Source organism: Lagopus leucura, unplaced genomic scaffold, assembly GCF_019238085.1.
Source record: "Lagopus leucura isolate 7727_CA_CO unplaced genomic scaffold, USGS_WTPT01 Super-Scaffold_100014, whole genome shotgun sequence".
In the NCBI taxonomy this organism is placed as follows: domain Eukaryota; kingdom Metazoa; phylum Chordata; class Aves; order Galliformes; family Phasianidae; genus Lagopus; species Lagopus leucura.
In genome coordinates, this window is record NW_024962268.1 from 4,722,833 (window position 1) to 4,739,838 (window position 17,006).

General features: G+C 37.8%; 1 protein-coding gene across 1 annotated transcript in view; it reads right to left on the reverse strand.

The window, feature by feature from the left end:
- Positions 1-427: 427 nt before the first annotated feature.
- HOMER1 (homer scaffold protein 1) overlaps positions 428-17,006 on the reverse strand; it is an 87,899-nt gene continuing 71,320 nt past the window's right edge. Inside the window, exons 7-9 of the mRNA XM_042875417.1 lie at positions 6,638-6,748; positions 5,572-5,652; positions 428-1,807 (exon numbers count right to left, since the gene is read on the reverse strand). Coding sequence (XP_042731351.1) covers positions 1,619-1,807; positions 5,572-5,652; positions 6,638-6,748 — 381 coding nt within the window. The 3' untranslated portion in view covers positions 428-1,618. The remainder of the gene's footprint in view (positions 1,808-5,571; positions 5,653-6,637; positions 6,749-17,006) is intronic.

Genomic DNA, 17,006 nt, shown 5'->3' on the forward strand with positions numbered 1-17,006 from the left:
AATACACACAAAAACAAACTTATCTTTCCTAGTTTTCAGTAGCAGTCTCTAAGTGGAGAAAATCATGTTGTACAAATTTATAAGCAGCTAGATTTCATGTTTAACATTCAAACAAACCTGGGGAGCAAACAGTGCATCTTTCAACTCTGAAGTCTGACACTCATTCATACATTTTAAAAAAGCCCTCTTCAAAATCATAAGCAATTAGTTTATGGCAAGAATGTACTTTGAAGCAAGACACGTCACACTTGACTTACCTTTCGGAGTTGGTTTCTGTTGTTGGTTTTTTTTAAGTAAATCTATTATATAAAGAAATGCGTGGTTGCCAAAAGTCTGTTAAAACTTCCTCAAAACAACTTTAAAACCTGCTCATTGAGGATAAAGATTCAATTTTCTCCTGTTTTTAAGCTTTTTGTTAGCAGTTGTGAATACTGCTTGGTGTTGTTTCAATAAGGATGTGATATGAAGACCCATAAGAGAGTAAACACGTCTCCATTTCAACTTGTTGTGACAGCAAAAATTTTACAAACACCCTTCTTGGCTGGACAATTTCAGTGTCCAAGTAGTCCCTTGCAACATCTCTTGCCCTTAATGCAGTCTTAATAAATATTGCTCCCCATAAGCCATTATTCACAAAATCTGAAATTCATGTGACATTCTGAGAAAGTCTCCTGCAGAACAGGCTAACAGTTAATTTGACATAGGTATTTGAAATATGTAGCAAGGCCAGACAGCAAATGACCAGCTGCTCCTCGTTATCTGTGCATGTCAAATCTTACATTCAAAATTCTCATTTTTCCTTTTTTTTCTTTTTTTCCTCGGGGACTCACCTGCCATCATCGGTTGGCTTCAACATACAGATTTAGTGGAAATAGTATTTCACTGTAATTACAAGGAATTCATATGATAATGTAAACCTTACAGTGGACAATATTGTAGAACACCAGAGTAAGCTCCATAAAGAAATACGGTATATCCCAGTATATATATAGATTAAAAAAACAAACGAACAAACAAAAACCAGCTGACCAACCAACTGAAATACCCAAAAAGAATAACTTCACACAAGCAATTAGGAACTTTGTTTCAATTAAAGATGCAACTTTCTCTCACTCCTGGCAAGAATAAATTGGTAATGGCACTGTTTTTCCACAGCGCAAAGAATCCTGAGAAATTATTAACAACAAAATACAGGGCTGTCATCAGTAAGTTCTTGCACAAAACATAGCAATTAAATATATTAAATAAATAAAAGAGAAGATGGCCTATATTGTGTCTGTCACAAAAAACAGATGTATCTGGGACACTGGTAATTCTTCTATCACTGATAATTAGAAAAGGATTGCATTCAATTAGTGTTAATACCATTCAAGTTATCTATGGCCAATAAAGTACAAGGAGGTAATTTGTAATTCAAGCTTTTTGTTGTTTCTTTTTTTCTCTTCAGCTAGCTACAAGCTGAGTTCTGAATTTTACATTGAAATATGACTCAAATTTAAAACAAACCCTCTCAGAGGAGCATTTCTAATTTTGTGCAACTTTGATGCAGAGCCCAACAAAGTCCTACGAAGAGAGACAGTGCATCTTTAAGCTGATTGGCACTGAAATCCCATTTTCTTTAGCTGCATTCTATTAGCTTGGCCAAGTTATCTCGTAATTCTGTTAGTTCAAATATTTTTCCGTCAAGAATTTCTAAAAGTGTCTTCAAGTTATTGCGAAAAGCTTCTTGCTCATTCTGACTTTTCTCCAGACGTTGCTCTAGGTCAGACAGCTGGCCTTCCAGGTCTTTGTTTCGAATTTCTACTTCCTTCAGAGAAAATACATAACATGTTAACGTATTGTCTACAAACAGAAAGCAGTCAAACCTCCTCCTGGTATTCATGAGCTACTTTTGTTTTCAGAACAATGTGCAATCCTTTAAAGACTCCGTAGTACTAAAACCAGAACTGACATTTCTATTAGGACTGAATATCTAACCTTTCTTCCATTTTTTTTAGTAATTCATCTGAAGGACAGACGCTTCTGGAGAAGAATAAAATTTTGTTGGCATACAATGTGCTATGTTCAGTTATCACTCTAAGATTTGGAAATACGGCACTCACTGAAAATGGCTTTTCAGGTCCCCTTACTTAACCTGGATGAATTGCTGCAGGGCAGAGTCCCCAAGAGGTGGCCTCGCACAGAAGCTCAACCTGGTCACTGCTTTGTGTTGCGAGGAATACCGCCTAACTTCTGTCTCAGGCTTTTTTCACACTAAAAATTAAGATTGGAGTAAAACCTAGCAGGACTGATCAAGGTGAAATCACCGGTAGCATATTTAAAAACACAAGCACAAGCTGTGACCTGGAGCAGCCTCCCACAAGTATGGAGCTGTGCAGATGAGCTCTGCACCTAGCACACACCGGGGCTCTCTCATATCTCACTGCTGGAGCATGGTCACATTGCTTTGCAACAGCACGCTGCTCTCATTCACTGCACGTCTCAAATATTCCTGTGGAATTTCTTAATTTTAGCTATGGAAACCACTTCTGCAGGCAGCACAGGAACAGTGTACTTAATGCACCTTGAGCAGCCATTTCCAGAAAAGTGCATTCTGAATTAGTACTTACATACGCTAGCATTTTTAAAATACCTCCTTTCTTTACAGCAGCTTTGCAGCACAAAGCTTTAACAGAGCTGCTCTGAGCTTTCAGACCAACCCATTTCAACCAGTCCTAGGGAGGAAGGCCTGGCACCCCACAGCAGCCTCTGCCAGCAGCAAGCTTCTCTTCCTGCCTTCCCACCTCCCACTGCTTCCACTGCCATTCCTCTGTTGCTCTCAAAGCTCTGCAAGTGCCACAGGGGTGGAAGGCAGAGCCCCAGGCCTGGACAGGGAGAACTGTTGAGCTCAGGACCTCTAATCTCATCTCCTTGTAACTGGAATACCTCGCTCACTGCTCCTCTGTAAAGTGGCAAGTTAACAAAGATTTTAAAACTCTCTGGAGCTACTCAAAACCCTCATGGGCACCTACATGTGCCACTGGCTGTAGGGAACCTGCTGTAGCAGGGCACTGCGCTAGGTGATCTCCAGAGGCCCCTTACAGTCCTTACAATTATGTGATTCTGCAACAGAATTTTGGCCACTGGTCTTGAACGGCACAGCTGACAGGAATTACCCCTTGCTGCCAGCATGAAAATTATTTTAACCCATTTGACACAGATCAATATGGTTGCCAAAGGATTAAAGGAAACCAACTGAAAAAGACTGTTTGTAGGCACAGCATAAATTAAAACAGATGTGTGCCTAGGTAATGACTAGCTACCTCACAGCTGTCAGAAACAAAAGAGCTGACTGTCACCCAGCCTGCCCACTGCAGGCTGTCCTGCACCCGGCCTGCAGACCAAGCTCTGTGGCACATGGTGCTGTGTGATGGCTCAGCACCCTGAAGCCAAGCAGCCATGTCCAGGCTGAGCCAGGGAACTCAGCGTCCTCTTGGCTCTGCTGGGATGGCACAGTCCTACCCATAGCTCATGCAGAACTGACTAAGCCTTTTGCAATTAATTTCTGAAAAACATTACTTCCCAGCTGTTATTTTTGATCCCGACACATCTTTAGCCTGGATGAGTATTAGTGATTTTTATAACAATACTGAATTGAGAACTCATGTCCTGCTAGCTTGCAGCCTCCCACTGCAAATCAGTTTTCCTCAAAACTGCTCCTTATTAATGGAAGAAGCGGAGAGGTACCCATGTAACACAGTCTGTTCCCTTAGTTGTATTGTAACTTCCCGTTATATGCAGTTAATCCCAGCTGACAATAAACTGACACTGATGATCCATTCAGGCTCTGGACATTGTCTTTCGATGCTCTTACAGAAGACATAATGTATTTTCGTATATTACTTCCTCTTAGAAAATAAATAAATTACTCAGAAGTACGTGTTTGCACTGTATGGATCTCTTGGGGAAGTCAGAGAAAAGACCAGAATAAAATATTCAGACCATATACAACAGCTATACTCGGGGATCAGGACAGTAATAAAGATATCCTCACTTATCACGAGAGTCACACTCATCATGACTCATTCGTATGTCTTAGCTAACAAAATTATTACGTAACAAAGGCCCTGATATTTACCTTTCACAGTGATAGCATACTTACTGAAATTTGCCTATGACTGATTTCTAAGTAATTCCCTGACACAGGTGTGTCAGAAATGCAAAATAACTTGAAATAATAATTTTTGGACAGCGCTTTTCATACAGGCTGCATTCCAATTAGTTATGTAATCCATTTGTGAACACAAGTGGGGAAAACATAAATCAGAAGAGAAAAGAGTGTGATGAACAGATACAGACTCTAGAAACATCCATCCAGGCAACAGGTCTACTACATTAACATGTGAGATAGGCAGTCTGGGGCTATGGATGAAAACACCATTTCTCTGTGACATCACAGACATAGGGTGAAGGATTCAGAGAAGGCTGTTACTATCAAAGCCGGGGAAGTGCTGCAGTAAGCAAAGATTCAAGATCTTTTAAAAGAGCTGCATCTGGTCAGCAACAAGCTTGAACCTGAAGAACAGCAACTTCTATCTCAGATCTTAAGACAGCTTTAAACTTATTTCAATAGAACCACTTAAGAAACTGATCACCTACAAAGTGACATATGGACACATACATAATAAATCTACTTGTTAACTGAAGACATCCATATGCAAGAAAAAAGCTGCAAACTTTATAATTTTTAATAAAGACAGCATTCTTTAATTCTAAGACATCTTTGATCTTTTACTAGTCTCTCATTATTCTGCTTACTGAGGATAGCTGCTTTCCAACTCATTACTACTTGTCATGAGATCTCACACTGATATTATTACATACAAGAACAACTTCCAACTTTCATTATTATCTCTTTTTTAAGTCTCTCAGATAAGTTCCTTTTCAGATGAAAATTTCCATGCTTAGTCTAAACTCAGCAATAATTTTTAGAGTAGTGGAACTGATATTAAAAACAATCTTCGAAGTAACATCCTAATAACATACTTTAAAAAAAAAAAAAAAGGATGGAGGAAAATGAATAAAGTACTTTCGTTCTTATATGGTATACTCTTTAGGTTAAAAATGAGATTCAAGAAAGTTCCAATTCATATAATCTATTTCAAAGGATACTTATTTAATGATCACTTAGCTGCGTACAGCGCGATGGAGCTTGCATTTAGTGTGAATTGGGTCAAGGTGTACAAGGAACAGTGATGGTCAAATTTAGCGCTTTGGATTTGGAACTATTTAATGCCTGAGTTTCCAGGTGTATCAAAATGCTGAAGTCTGAATTCAAATTCATTTCAGCTCCAGAGTTGGGTGGAGATCTGTGGTGTTCTAAAAGGAATTTGGGTCAGTTCCCTCAGGAAAAATGTAGTATTTTATTGCAGGTGGAAATTGTGGAATAAATTCCCAAGGAGCATCCTGACCCACCACTTATAGATTGATCTGGCAGCTTCAACCAATGCAGCATAAATTGCTGATGTAATCTGCTCACCTGAAGACCATTTTGCCCTTCTATCTAAATGAAGATGATGCGGTACAGCTCACCTGTAACTTCTGGGTCAAAGAATCCCTCTGTGCCTGGAGTTCTCTGGCATTGTCAATTTCTTGTTTCAATCTTTCGATTTCCTAAAGGAGAACAAACAATCCCTTTAACAAGACATTATGTGGTTTGGCTTCAGTGCAGGTAAGCTGACTTCTTTTTCTTCTCTGGAATAAGCCGTAGCTAAAGTACCAAAATGGGCAACTGGCTACTGCATGTTAAATAAGCCATGCTGTCAATATTCCTGAATCATAATCCTGAAGAGGCCATTCAATTGTGAATAAACAACAATAATAAGTATTTTCTTTGTTACAGAAGTCCAAGCTTCTTCTGCTTCAAAAGATTAAACAAATTTTCTCCTAGAGTATTAAAGATTCTTGCAGTTGAAAATTGTATACTTCAAAGAATCTGGTCTTGAACAAGGCAAACAAACCATCATATGAGGCTCCTTCCACCTCTTCCCTATCCTAAAAGGGCTGATTCTCAATCATTCTGTAGCTTTTCTCTAGGACCCATGTCAGTACAGGTCTTATTCCAACCTTTTCCTTTTTCTAGGTGATGGGTCTAGAATAAAGGCAGATGCACAAGAAATATCAGTCCTGTTACTGGCTGGAGATTTGACTTGCTTTGAAAGGCTGATCTTAGGGATCATAAAAATCAGCTATATTAATAGAGCTTGAAAAACAGACTGGTCGGAAAAGAGCATTGGTCAATTTCTTGCTCCAAATCCCCCTCTCTAGAAAAAGAAAGCATGCTTATGACTGTCTTCCTTCTTACTGAGTGTTCATAGCATCAGTGTGAGGATAACTGCTCTAAAGAAACCACTTCTGCCACAATGTAGATTTATTTTTGCAAAGATCTCAGAGATACCACAAAGGAAAAAAATGATCTATGTTCAACTGCAATTATATAATTAAAAATATATTAATTTTTTTCAAATCAGCTGAACGATTATTTTAACTTGTTAACATCTGTATGAAATAACAGTGTTTACCAGTCATTGCAAGATTAATATCCAAAATTTTTAGAAATGATGTAACAGTGAATAAATAAATAAACTTTAGCAAATACCTCTTCTTTCTTCTTCAGTGTAGATTCTAATTCCTGTATTGTCTGATTTAATTCTGTTTTATGTGTGTGGACTGCATTGGCTTGACTGCTCACACACTCTAGCTCAGTCACCTGTTGAAATAATTAGTAGCAACATATACAAAATTAACTGTAACAGTTTCAAGGTACCATTACTTCTTTGCATAAGTAGCTTCATTTGAAATATTATCACTCCTAGTTCTGGGCGACTTATGTGATTAAAATGAAGATATTCTTATGAAGCCTGCATAAAATTCCTCAAAAAACGTTTTTGCAGAAAATGGCTACTATGTTTCCTACAATAACTTGGAAACAATAAATGTAACATCTGCAAGGCTAATTTTACATTACTTAAAAGTAATACTTACTAATTATTTTATAGAAGAAGCTTTATTACTGTTTCAGAAACAGTAATGGCTAGATGAGTAAACACAGATCTGTCCATTTAACTTACCTCTCCATCTGACATTTTGTAACGTTTCATCATCTTAATCAACTAAGCAACAATGTTCCCTCTCTTCCTAGCAAGCCAATTAACAATTCACAGCCTCATTTTCTGACACTGCTTCAAGTGCAATAGCAGACTCTCAGCTACCAATGCACAGCTGCCAACTTCTTAACGTCCTCTTGGTTCAGATCACAAAGCCACAGCCACAAGTCACAAAGCCAACAGCTAATGGCACTTTTTGGTTTGGTTCCTCTTTATTAGCAGGCAGCATTTTCTATCTGCCCTTCGGTAAGACACCTCACAATGGTATATAACCTTTCCATCTTATTTCCTTGATTGAAGAGATGTAAATACCCTGCCACTCATAGAAACTGACAAAAAAAAAAATGCACCAAAGAAATAAAACAGCCTAAGCAGAAAGTCTTTGTTCACAGACCTCTCAAATTATGGACAGAGAACTCTCACACTGCATGTCTGCATTGGTATCTGCACCAAAACCCTGCTGTTAAATAACAAATTGTCAAAAATATGTGTAATTAATAAATTAATTTTTTTTTTTTTTTCAGAATATATACACCTGTCAATTTTAGTACTTATTCTTAAATAGAGTTGCATCATCTAACTACAGAATAAATCTGCCTCAAAAACTTCTTAGATGAAAGGATGTTTCCATGCTACCCAATTTGGCAACGTAAACTTGTCTCAATTTAACTTCCTAAGAAAAGCAGATCCCAGACAGTGTGCAGGTATGCTTTGGGACAATTTTCTTGCTTTGATTTTTGAGGAATGGATATCACCAGTGAATGCCAGTGAAGCCGCTGTCATGCCAGTAATTTTAGATTCTGAATTGTTTCTAGGCTTAAATTGAGATTACAGGGTGCAGGGAGAAGTAGAGAGAAAGCCAAGATTGAAATAGAAGAAAATTAAAACAAAATCCCTCTCAGCATTTCATTTCTGAGTCACAGGGCACGAACCTTCCCTGTTAACAGTCATGGCTAGTCTAGATTCTCCTCCTGTAAAGCTGTAATTTGGCATTTTTGCACATGAGGTTTATAGATGTTGAGATACAAAAATTACAGCAATTCTTAGGAGGGATAAGGGAAATTAGGGAAGAGAAGATAACCTGACAACACCCCCAACATGAATACACTAAGAATTATCTCATTTACTAGAATGGTCCCAAAAGAAATATCTGCACTCATATAGTAACAACACTCAAACAGTAACAACAGTTTATTCAGGTTTATATGCAGCTGAGCATTATGACTGCAGTCTTAGATCATTTTCTCAGTTTGCTAAAATTACATACAATTATAGTATTTAGATTTTTTTTCTGACTACTACCAATTGCAGCTGTTACAGTGCTCACTATAACACTTACACTAACACGAATGATCAGAATGCAACACGCTCACTGGGATAAACCTGTATGCAAAGCGTGTCTGACCTAACATGCTGTTTTACACTATTCTGTGTAAACACATCAAGAATGACAGTCACAGAGCAAGTTAGGCTGGAAGGGTTGTTCATTTAGTTCAGGCCCTCATTCAAATCTGGACACATTTTGAAGTCATGTTTGGTGCTAAGGGTCTTGCCCAATCAAGAACCATTCACCATTTAGTAGACCTGCCACACTTTTACACATTCCTACATTTCTGCCCTTGGCTCAGCATAAATCCTGCCACTAATGCTTTATGTTGAGCTCTAGTTCATATTAAACTTTTGCTACAACTGCCAAACTCATCCACCACTTCCAAAATTGAACCTGTTGAACATTTTCAAGCATTTCTGCTGATGGAAGTGGTCTTTTCCCCCTACTTTGCCCTGGTGAGGCCACATTCAGAGTTCTGTGCTCAATTCTGAGCTCCTTGGATCAAGAAAGATAGGGACCTTCTAGAAAGAGTCCAGAAAAGGCCTACAAATATGATGAAGGGCTTTGAGCATCTACCTTCGAAGAAAGACTGAGAGACCTGGGACTGTTCAGCCTGACAAAGAGTAGACTAAGGAGGTATCTTCTCAACACTCAGAAATTTAAAGAGTGGGAGGAAAGTGGGAGGAATGGGGCCCGGTTGTTTTTGGTGATGCCCAGTGACAGAACAAGGAGCAATGAGCACAAACTGAAACACAGTAAGTTCTAACCGAGCATGAGGAAAAATTCCTTCATTTTGAGGATTGCAGAACACTGGAACAACTCAACTGCCCAGAAAGCAGTTGCGGAGCCGCGTTCTCTGCAGATACTCAAAACCTGCCTGTCTGTTTTCCAGTCTGCTTTCAATCTGTACACAATCAACTTTAGCAGTGAGGTTGGACTAGATGATCTTCAGAAATCCTTTCCAAACGGTATGATTCTGTGATTCTGTAAATGCTCATTTACACACTCAGCAGGGGAGACAGAAGAAAACTCAGTCCGCAAACTACCTTCCCAGCGCTCCAGAAGCAAGGGTGCATAAGTGTCCCCCAGGAGCTGGTGGGGGTGAAATGTTACTGTTCTTGGCTGCCTATATTGCTGCCAGCTGGAAATGCTGCCTAGAAGAGACCATTTATGGCCACACGGCTCAGGTGAACACTTCTCAGTGTGCTCTGGGCAACTCCAGACATGTTCTGAAATCACTTCAGCAAACACAGCTGATTTTGCGTGAGTGAGTAGGGTTTGCCACATAGATCTTCTTGCCAACTGTCGGGCACTCCCAGAAGGGCAATTAATTACCCATACTAAAGGGACTGTGATGTGAACTCTAGTCCAGCTTTTCCCTGGGCAAAAACACATTTCTGTGATTCTGTGATTTCTTACTGCTTATGCAAGAAAATAACGCATTGTTTAACTGTTCTGTTTAATGTTTGTTGAAAAAACAGTAACAACAACAACAAAACAGGACAATTAAAAGGAGATGGTTACTTTAATCAGTCTTATTTAAATGCCTATTCCTATACAAATCTGAAAAGATGTCAAATATTTCCATGATGCTCTCTCCCTCAATGTACCTTTACATTAAAAAATCATTTTATGACCTTTTAAAACATCTGTAGAGTAAGATGGGTTGGAAAACTGCGCAACATAAAGCACATGTGATTGAAAACATAAGTAACAAAAGATAAAGCTCTAGGCAAAAACTGGATAACATTTACTTGCTCAGTTCCCTTGTTTCAAATTGAATTATTTTCTTCGTGATCATTGGTCCAAAAAAACATTAAAAATAACTATTTAAGCATTATGCACAGAGGGAGGCAAAGAAGAATGGTAAAACATTTTAGTCTGACCCTCCCAACTGCTATTTTCAGGGACATCTTACCTATTTTTTTCATATTTAAGAGCAAGGTACAATCAATCATTCAAATTTTTGCACAGTAACATTTAGCAACATTAACCAACTTATTAAAACTCATTTCTGGTATAGAATTCTGACTGTATTCTGAATTCTGACAAAGACTTAAAAAAAAACTTTGAACAATAACAGATTAAACAAAATTCTTTCTGCCACTATAAGACTGAATAACTGAAAAAAGTCAAAACTGTGACTTCCTAATTGAGACTTAAAAAAAAAAAAAGAAAAGGAACATTGCTCTTACCCCTACTTCTGTACTTTACATTATCACCAAGGTAATCACAGCTCATGAAGAAAGAAGGTCTGAAAGGGCTATTTGGTGACTACTTCATAGGATAGTTTTTTATCATATGAAAATTATTATACCTAAATGCATAGTTTAATGAGAAATACACTAGCTCAAATAAGACAGAAACACAACTGTTCTGATAGATTCTTTTCTGCAGAAGACATTCAAGACTTTTCCAGGGATTTTGAACTAGGGTCAACAGCTTATAAGCAGAGAACACCAGGCAGAAGTTTTCATCGTAGTGTTCAGCTGTTCGCAAGACAGAAGTGAGGCCGTGTAACAGAAGGGAGAACAGATTTTATGTGAGCTCAAGACAGTGTCTGCACAAAGCTACCCCAAGGAAGCAAACCAAATCAAAGCGCTAAGAAACCAAGTGAAGAGACTGTATCAAATCTCAAAACAGACATCTGGTTAACTGCTGAAGGTTTTGATCACCCCAGGCAAAGAAGTGGGGATTAAAGGAATATCTGAAGAGGCCATCCTCGCAAAGCTCATTTTTTTTCAAACCACTTTCTGGAGATAGCCATGTACTCTTCTGATCTCCATCAACGGAAGTTTTTATTCAGGATCTTACAGTTAGAAGCAATAGGTCATTAACCTGTTCTTAAACTTCACAGAAATTATTTCAACTATTACAGAAAAATAGAGAAAGACAGCTTAAGATAAATTTTCAGTGTTGCTTTAGTTTGTTTTGTGGATACTCTCACACTCTTTAATCTGCTTTCTAATGATGTTTTTGTCATTTGTATTTATTGTGGAACACAATATCCAAGATCTACTAGCCCAGGCTATAGTGCAGAACAGCAGAATATTCATGTGTAGTTTAAGTATTCCTTATGTATTTTTAGCCAGCTGAGTTACATCTCTTAATGGATCGTAACTGCAACTGTGATAATATTATTCCATCAATAATTGAAGATGAGCTTCCTACAAAGAAAAACTTCTTCTCCACAATGAGAAGAAAAATGATACTGTGTGTCTCAGCAATACTTGGAAGAACAGTTTCACATAATTTTTGCACAAGAAGTTTCTCAGTTCTTCATGGTGGACAGTAAGATGGAGAACAACATGCAAACAAGCCAATCATAAAGAACAATCTTGTACAGCTTTCAAGAATAAAAACTCTGGGAAGATTTTTGGATCTAAGAAATGTGAAAAAGCAGAAAACAAGGAAAATTGCATGTCAGGATAGATGCTGAAAGAAAAAAAAAAGTGAAGTATTATTAAGATGGATTGTTTCTGACATCAAATTTACTCTTGTCATTTTCCAAGATTTACCCATAGATTAAATAAGAACCTGGGGGAAGAAGGGATTTTTGGGAATTAACAACAATATATTATTTTTCTTCAATTGATAAATCAATTAAAGATTTTGCTGAAAAAGACACATTTTTGTCTTTGGGCACTGAAGCCTCAAGCCATGAAAATATCAGAATGTTTTCCACAGTTCATTTCTGCAGAGTGAAAGAAAAACAACCCATCATTTGCTTGGTTTTTGTGAAGAAAGTAATGAAACCGCAGTAGGAAAATCTGAAAATATAGGAATTGTACTCAATGCTCTGAGCATCAGCCATTAATTGTTTTTTCAACTGATAATTCTGATACTTCTTGGGACATCTCTTTGTCTGCAATCCAAGTAGCAAGTATTTTTTCCAGCTATCTGACCGTTTCATTAAACACATGCAATAGCAAACATGGTACAGATAGGTCATCTTTAATCCTGAGGACTTCGAGTCCTATGATTTCCTTATTCTGCAATGGAGTTTTGGAATGATGACAAAGAAGCAGACGATGGGCCTTTAAGTGAAAACATTTTTTTAAACCTTCCCAGACTGACAGCAGTTACTTTTCTAGCATCTCACATTAAGAGTAAGTGAATTGCCTTTATTTAAAGGGAATTCAAATTTAAGAAATTTGAAGCATTAAACAAAGATTGAATCTTGATAAAGACTATACGTGGACTATTAGTATTAGGAATTACTCATAAAATGGACCTGAGAGTATGTGCTAGCCAACAAAAGCCAATAAGAAAAGCAATATGAAATTTAGGATAGTTGAAATAGGCTTGGGGGAGCAAAAATGTGTATCTGACAGGAAAACACATACTTGAAAGAAAATGTTTGGCATTTCTCCTTTACTTATCTCCCAGTATCACACAAAGATGGCCACTCTTCACAAAGCTTTTCTCAAGCATTTTTAAAATACCACTCTGGATTTCTTTATATTAGAAACTAGTTCCACTGTGAGCTAACAGACCTTAAGCACACAATTATTGCCTTTTCTAAATCAGAAACTCTTCTTTTAGAAACGTATTATAATTTCAAAAATTAAAAGTTCCTGTTTTCCCACATACCTTCTAGAAACTTGAGTATAACAGTTGTAAAAATCAGCTTTTTCAGACCTTACTATGTTGTTTCTAACTTTTTAATATTCCTCAGAACACCTCTGTTGAACATTTGGTCAATATTTAACATCATTAAACGTAACTTAGACAAGAGCTACCTTACTATTTTTTTTCTTTTTCAAGACTTCAAAGTGCAACAAGAATTTGACTGCAATTCCAGATTAATAGAACATATATGAAAAAGTACTGATTTGTCCATTTTCTGTGCACTCACAACTCATCAAGTGGTACACTCATCTGTTTCAATCAAATGCATTAAAAAATGCTAGCAAAATGGTAATCCCACTATATCAATTAAATAGCAAAGCTAACCATACTTACCCTTCAAAATGCTTATCTATGTACTTTATAAACAAATGGCGCCATATGTGAATTAAATTAATTTAGGAAGGAAGTTAACTTGAACATTGTTTTTTCTTTAATCAATCATTCTAAATTGAAATCTAATGTAAGGTCAGGCTGTTCTTTAGTAAGAGGAGGAACACATTCTTGAAGGGAGAATGACAAGAAAAAGTCATCTCAGAAAAAAAGGTTGTTCTGTCAGTATATATTTTTTTTTTTAATTAAAATTCCATTGATCAGTTTCTTGTTAACAAACTTTCTGTCACCTTATTTCATATTTCCAATTTTAGGAAATTTCCTTCCTCACTCACATAAGACCAAACAGTCACAGTAACTTCACACTGGTGCTAATAAATGAACGCTGACTTCTCAGCGGGTGAGAAGTCCAGAATATCAGCTATGAATCAGCAAGCAGTCACACATCTGCATGTTTAAAATTGAACCTTGGCTATTCAGTTATTAATGCAGATGATGAAAATGAAGAGGTTACTGATAAGGGTCTGTAAAGATGGTTTATATGGAGTCGCATTCTTCTTTAAAGATAGTTAATAGCACATTTTAAAGAATCTTGTTTTCTTTAAGTAGCATAGAAATGGCCCAGTAAAATGGTGGTATTAATGTATGCTCATGCATTTGTTCAGTGTCCACTTTAAAATTTCCTTTAATAATAGTGAATCACAGAATCACAGAATTGTAGGGGTTGGAAGGGACCTCCAGAGATCATCGAGTCCAACCCCCTGCCAAAGCAGGTTCCCTACAGCAGGTCACACAGGTAGGCATCCAGGCAGGTCCTGAACATCTCCAGAGAAGGAGACTCCACCACCTCCCTGGGCAGCCTGTTCCAGTGCTCCGTCACCTCACTGTAAAGAAGTTCTTGCGCACATTTGTGCAGAACTTCCTATGCTGCAGCTTATGTCCATTTCCCCTTGTCCTGTCTCCACTCACCACTGAAAAGAGACTGGCCTCACCACTATGAAATCAAGGTCCATTATTTGTCAGGTGCTCTTGATGACTGCTTAAATCTTATTCATACTCATTTCACTCACTGGATGAGAGAACCAGAATATAATAAGATAACCGCATCTTATTTCCTAAGAAATTTTGGAAAAATGACAATCTAGAATTCAGGAATTTACCTCTCTGTTCTTTTAGGAATACCCAAGAACTCAATCACTTCCCTTCATGATGGCATTAGAGGTTTCTTTTCCTGCAGATGAATGGTCTTCAAGGATTATAACATTCTTAGTATGAAGTGGTGTTATTAGACTGTGTCATTGCCCAGTGCCATAAGATGATTTACTTTAGCAGCTAGCATGCAAGAAATGCATAGGTTCCATTTTTTACTTAACAAAGGCGAAACTTTGGGTTACTTTCCATAATTCATATCACCATTCAATCCTCTCCTTTCTATGATACCAAGATTAATGTATCAATGCTATCTTATTTGTCTCAAGTAGCTACTTCAGATTTATTTATTTTTTGTTACAAAGCTGTTCTAAGCTAATGAGCCCCTTTGACTTCAAAAAGCTACACAGGATGTGTAGGAGTGCTCCCCAGCCCTGTTCAAGGGAAATCTCTATTCTTCTACTTCTGAGCAGATTAGAAGACAGGAAGTTCAGAACTCTCAGTTCTAGCTCTTGACTGTGTTAAGCTCCTGACTGGCATCATATCTTCTCAAAATGATTATCTATTTATTAGAAGGAAAAACCCATACAAGAATTTAGTGAACTTTTGAAAAATACGTCTGACAAAATACCAATATACAATATTTCTGACTTAAGCTCATAATATATCAGAAGAGAACACAAAGCTTTAATTTATTGAGACCTTTACGCTCAGTCACACTGAATCTGTGTTCTATTTCTCCTCAGCTCCAGGCATTATTAATGCAGAAAACAAACAGGAGAAAGAAGATAAAAGCCTCAGAGGAAGCAAATAAATGTGGTTTAATGTGAGAAACTGAATTGATAGATGAGAAAATCAGGAAAAAAATACTAAATGATTTTTTTTTATACCATCAAAATCAAATACAGAGACATAGTTTTGTCTCTATATTTTAGAAAGTGTAAACTGTGATACAAAGAAAAACCATTTTAGTCAAATTTAAAGCAGTTACAGAATAAAAAATCATAGAATCATAGAATCATAGAATTGCAAGAATTGAAACTACCTGCAAGATCATCTAGTCCAACCATCCTCCCACTACCACTGCTACCACAAGCTATTAAACCATATCTCGTAGCTCCTCATCCAGACACCTGTTGAACACTGCCATGGCAACTCCACCACCTCCCTGGGCAGCCATTCCAGTACCTGACCACTCTCTGAGAGAAAAACTACTTCCTTATGTCTACCCTAAACCTCTTCTGGTACAATTTGCAGCCATTTCCTCAGGTCCTGTTTGTTGCCTGGGAGAAGAGGCCAAACCCCTCCTCATAACAACCTCCCTTCAAGAAGCTGTAGAGTTGTGAGGTTTAAAGTAATTTGAAACATCTTAAAAAGCAAAGCTTGCAATGAGTACTGTATGAGAATCGGAAGCTCTGCAGACAGACCTGGACAGGATGAACTGATGGGCCGCATTCAATTGTACGGCATTCAACAAGGCTAAATGCCACGTCATAACATATCTACGTAGCAGCATAGGCTAGGGGAAAAGTGGATTCAAAGCTGTCCAGCAAGCACCCAGAGGTGCTGGTCAACAGCTGGCTGAACACAAGCCAGCAGTGCACCCAGGTGGTCAAGAAGGCCAGTGGTATTCTGTATCAGAAACAGTACGCCTAACAGGCATAGGGAAGTGTCCCACTGTAATTGGCAGTGGGGAGGCCACACCTGGAGAACTGTGTTCAGTTTTGGGCCTCTCACTACAAGGATATGGAATCACTGGAATGTATTCAGGGAAAAACAATAAAGCTGATGAAGGGACTACAGAAATACAAAAGAGGAGCAGCAGAGGGAACTGAGATTGAAGGAGGCTCAAGGGAGAATTCTTTGCTCTTTACAAATTCTGAAAGAGGTTGCTGCAAGGCAGATGTCCGTCTCTTTTCTCAGGTAACAAGTTAGGACGCAAGGAAGTGGCCACAATAAGTTGTGCCATGGGAGGTCTGGATTGGACAACGGGAAAAATTCCTTCACAGAGATGGTGGCCAACCATGGGACTGGGTTGCCCAGGGAAGTGGTGGAGTTCTCATTCCTGAACGTAGTTAAGAGGCATTTGGATGTAGCCCTAACAGACAAGATTTAGTGGTGAGACTCAGTAGGTAAGTTAATGGTTTGGCATGGTGATCTTGAAGGACTTTTCCAACTCCTATGATTCTTTGAACCACAAGATTCATTTTATCCCAGTGAATAACAGAAACTATGAGTGAGATATAAAGTAAAACAAAAGAATGTAAGTAAATTATCACAAACTTGAAACTGATGAAAAAGGTACATAAGATCTTCCTATAATAAATAGTGTAAGCAACAAAAAGACTTTATTTATATAAAAAGGCAACTATTTATGTAAATAAGGCTATCTATAAGGCTATTTATATAAAGAGAAATCT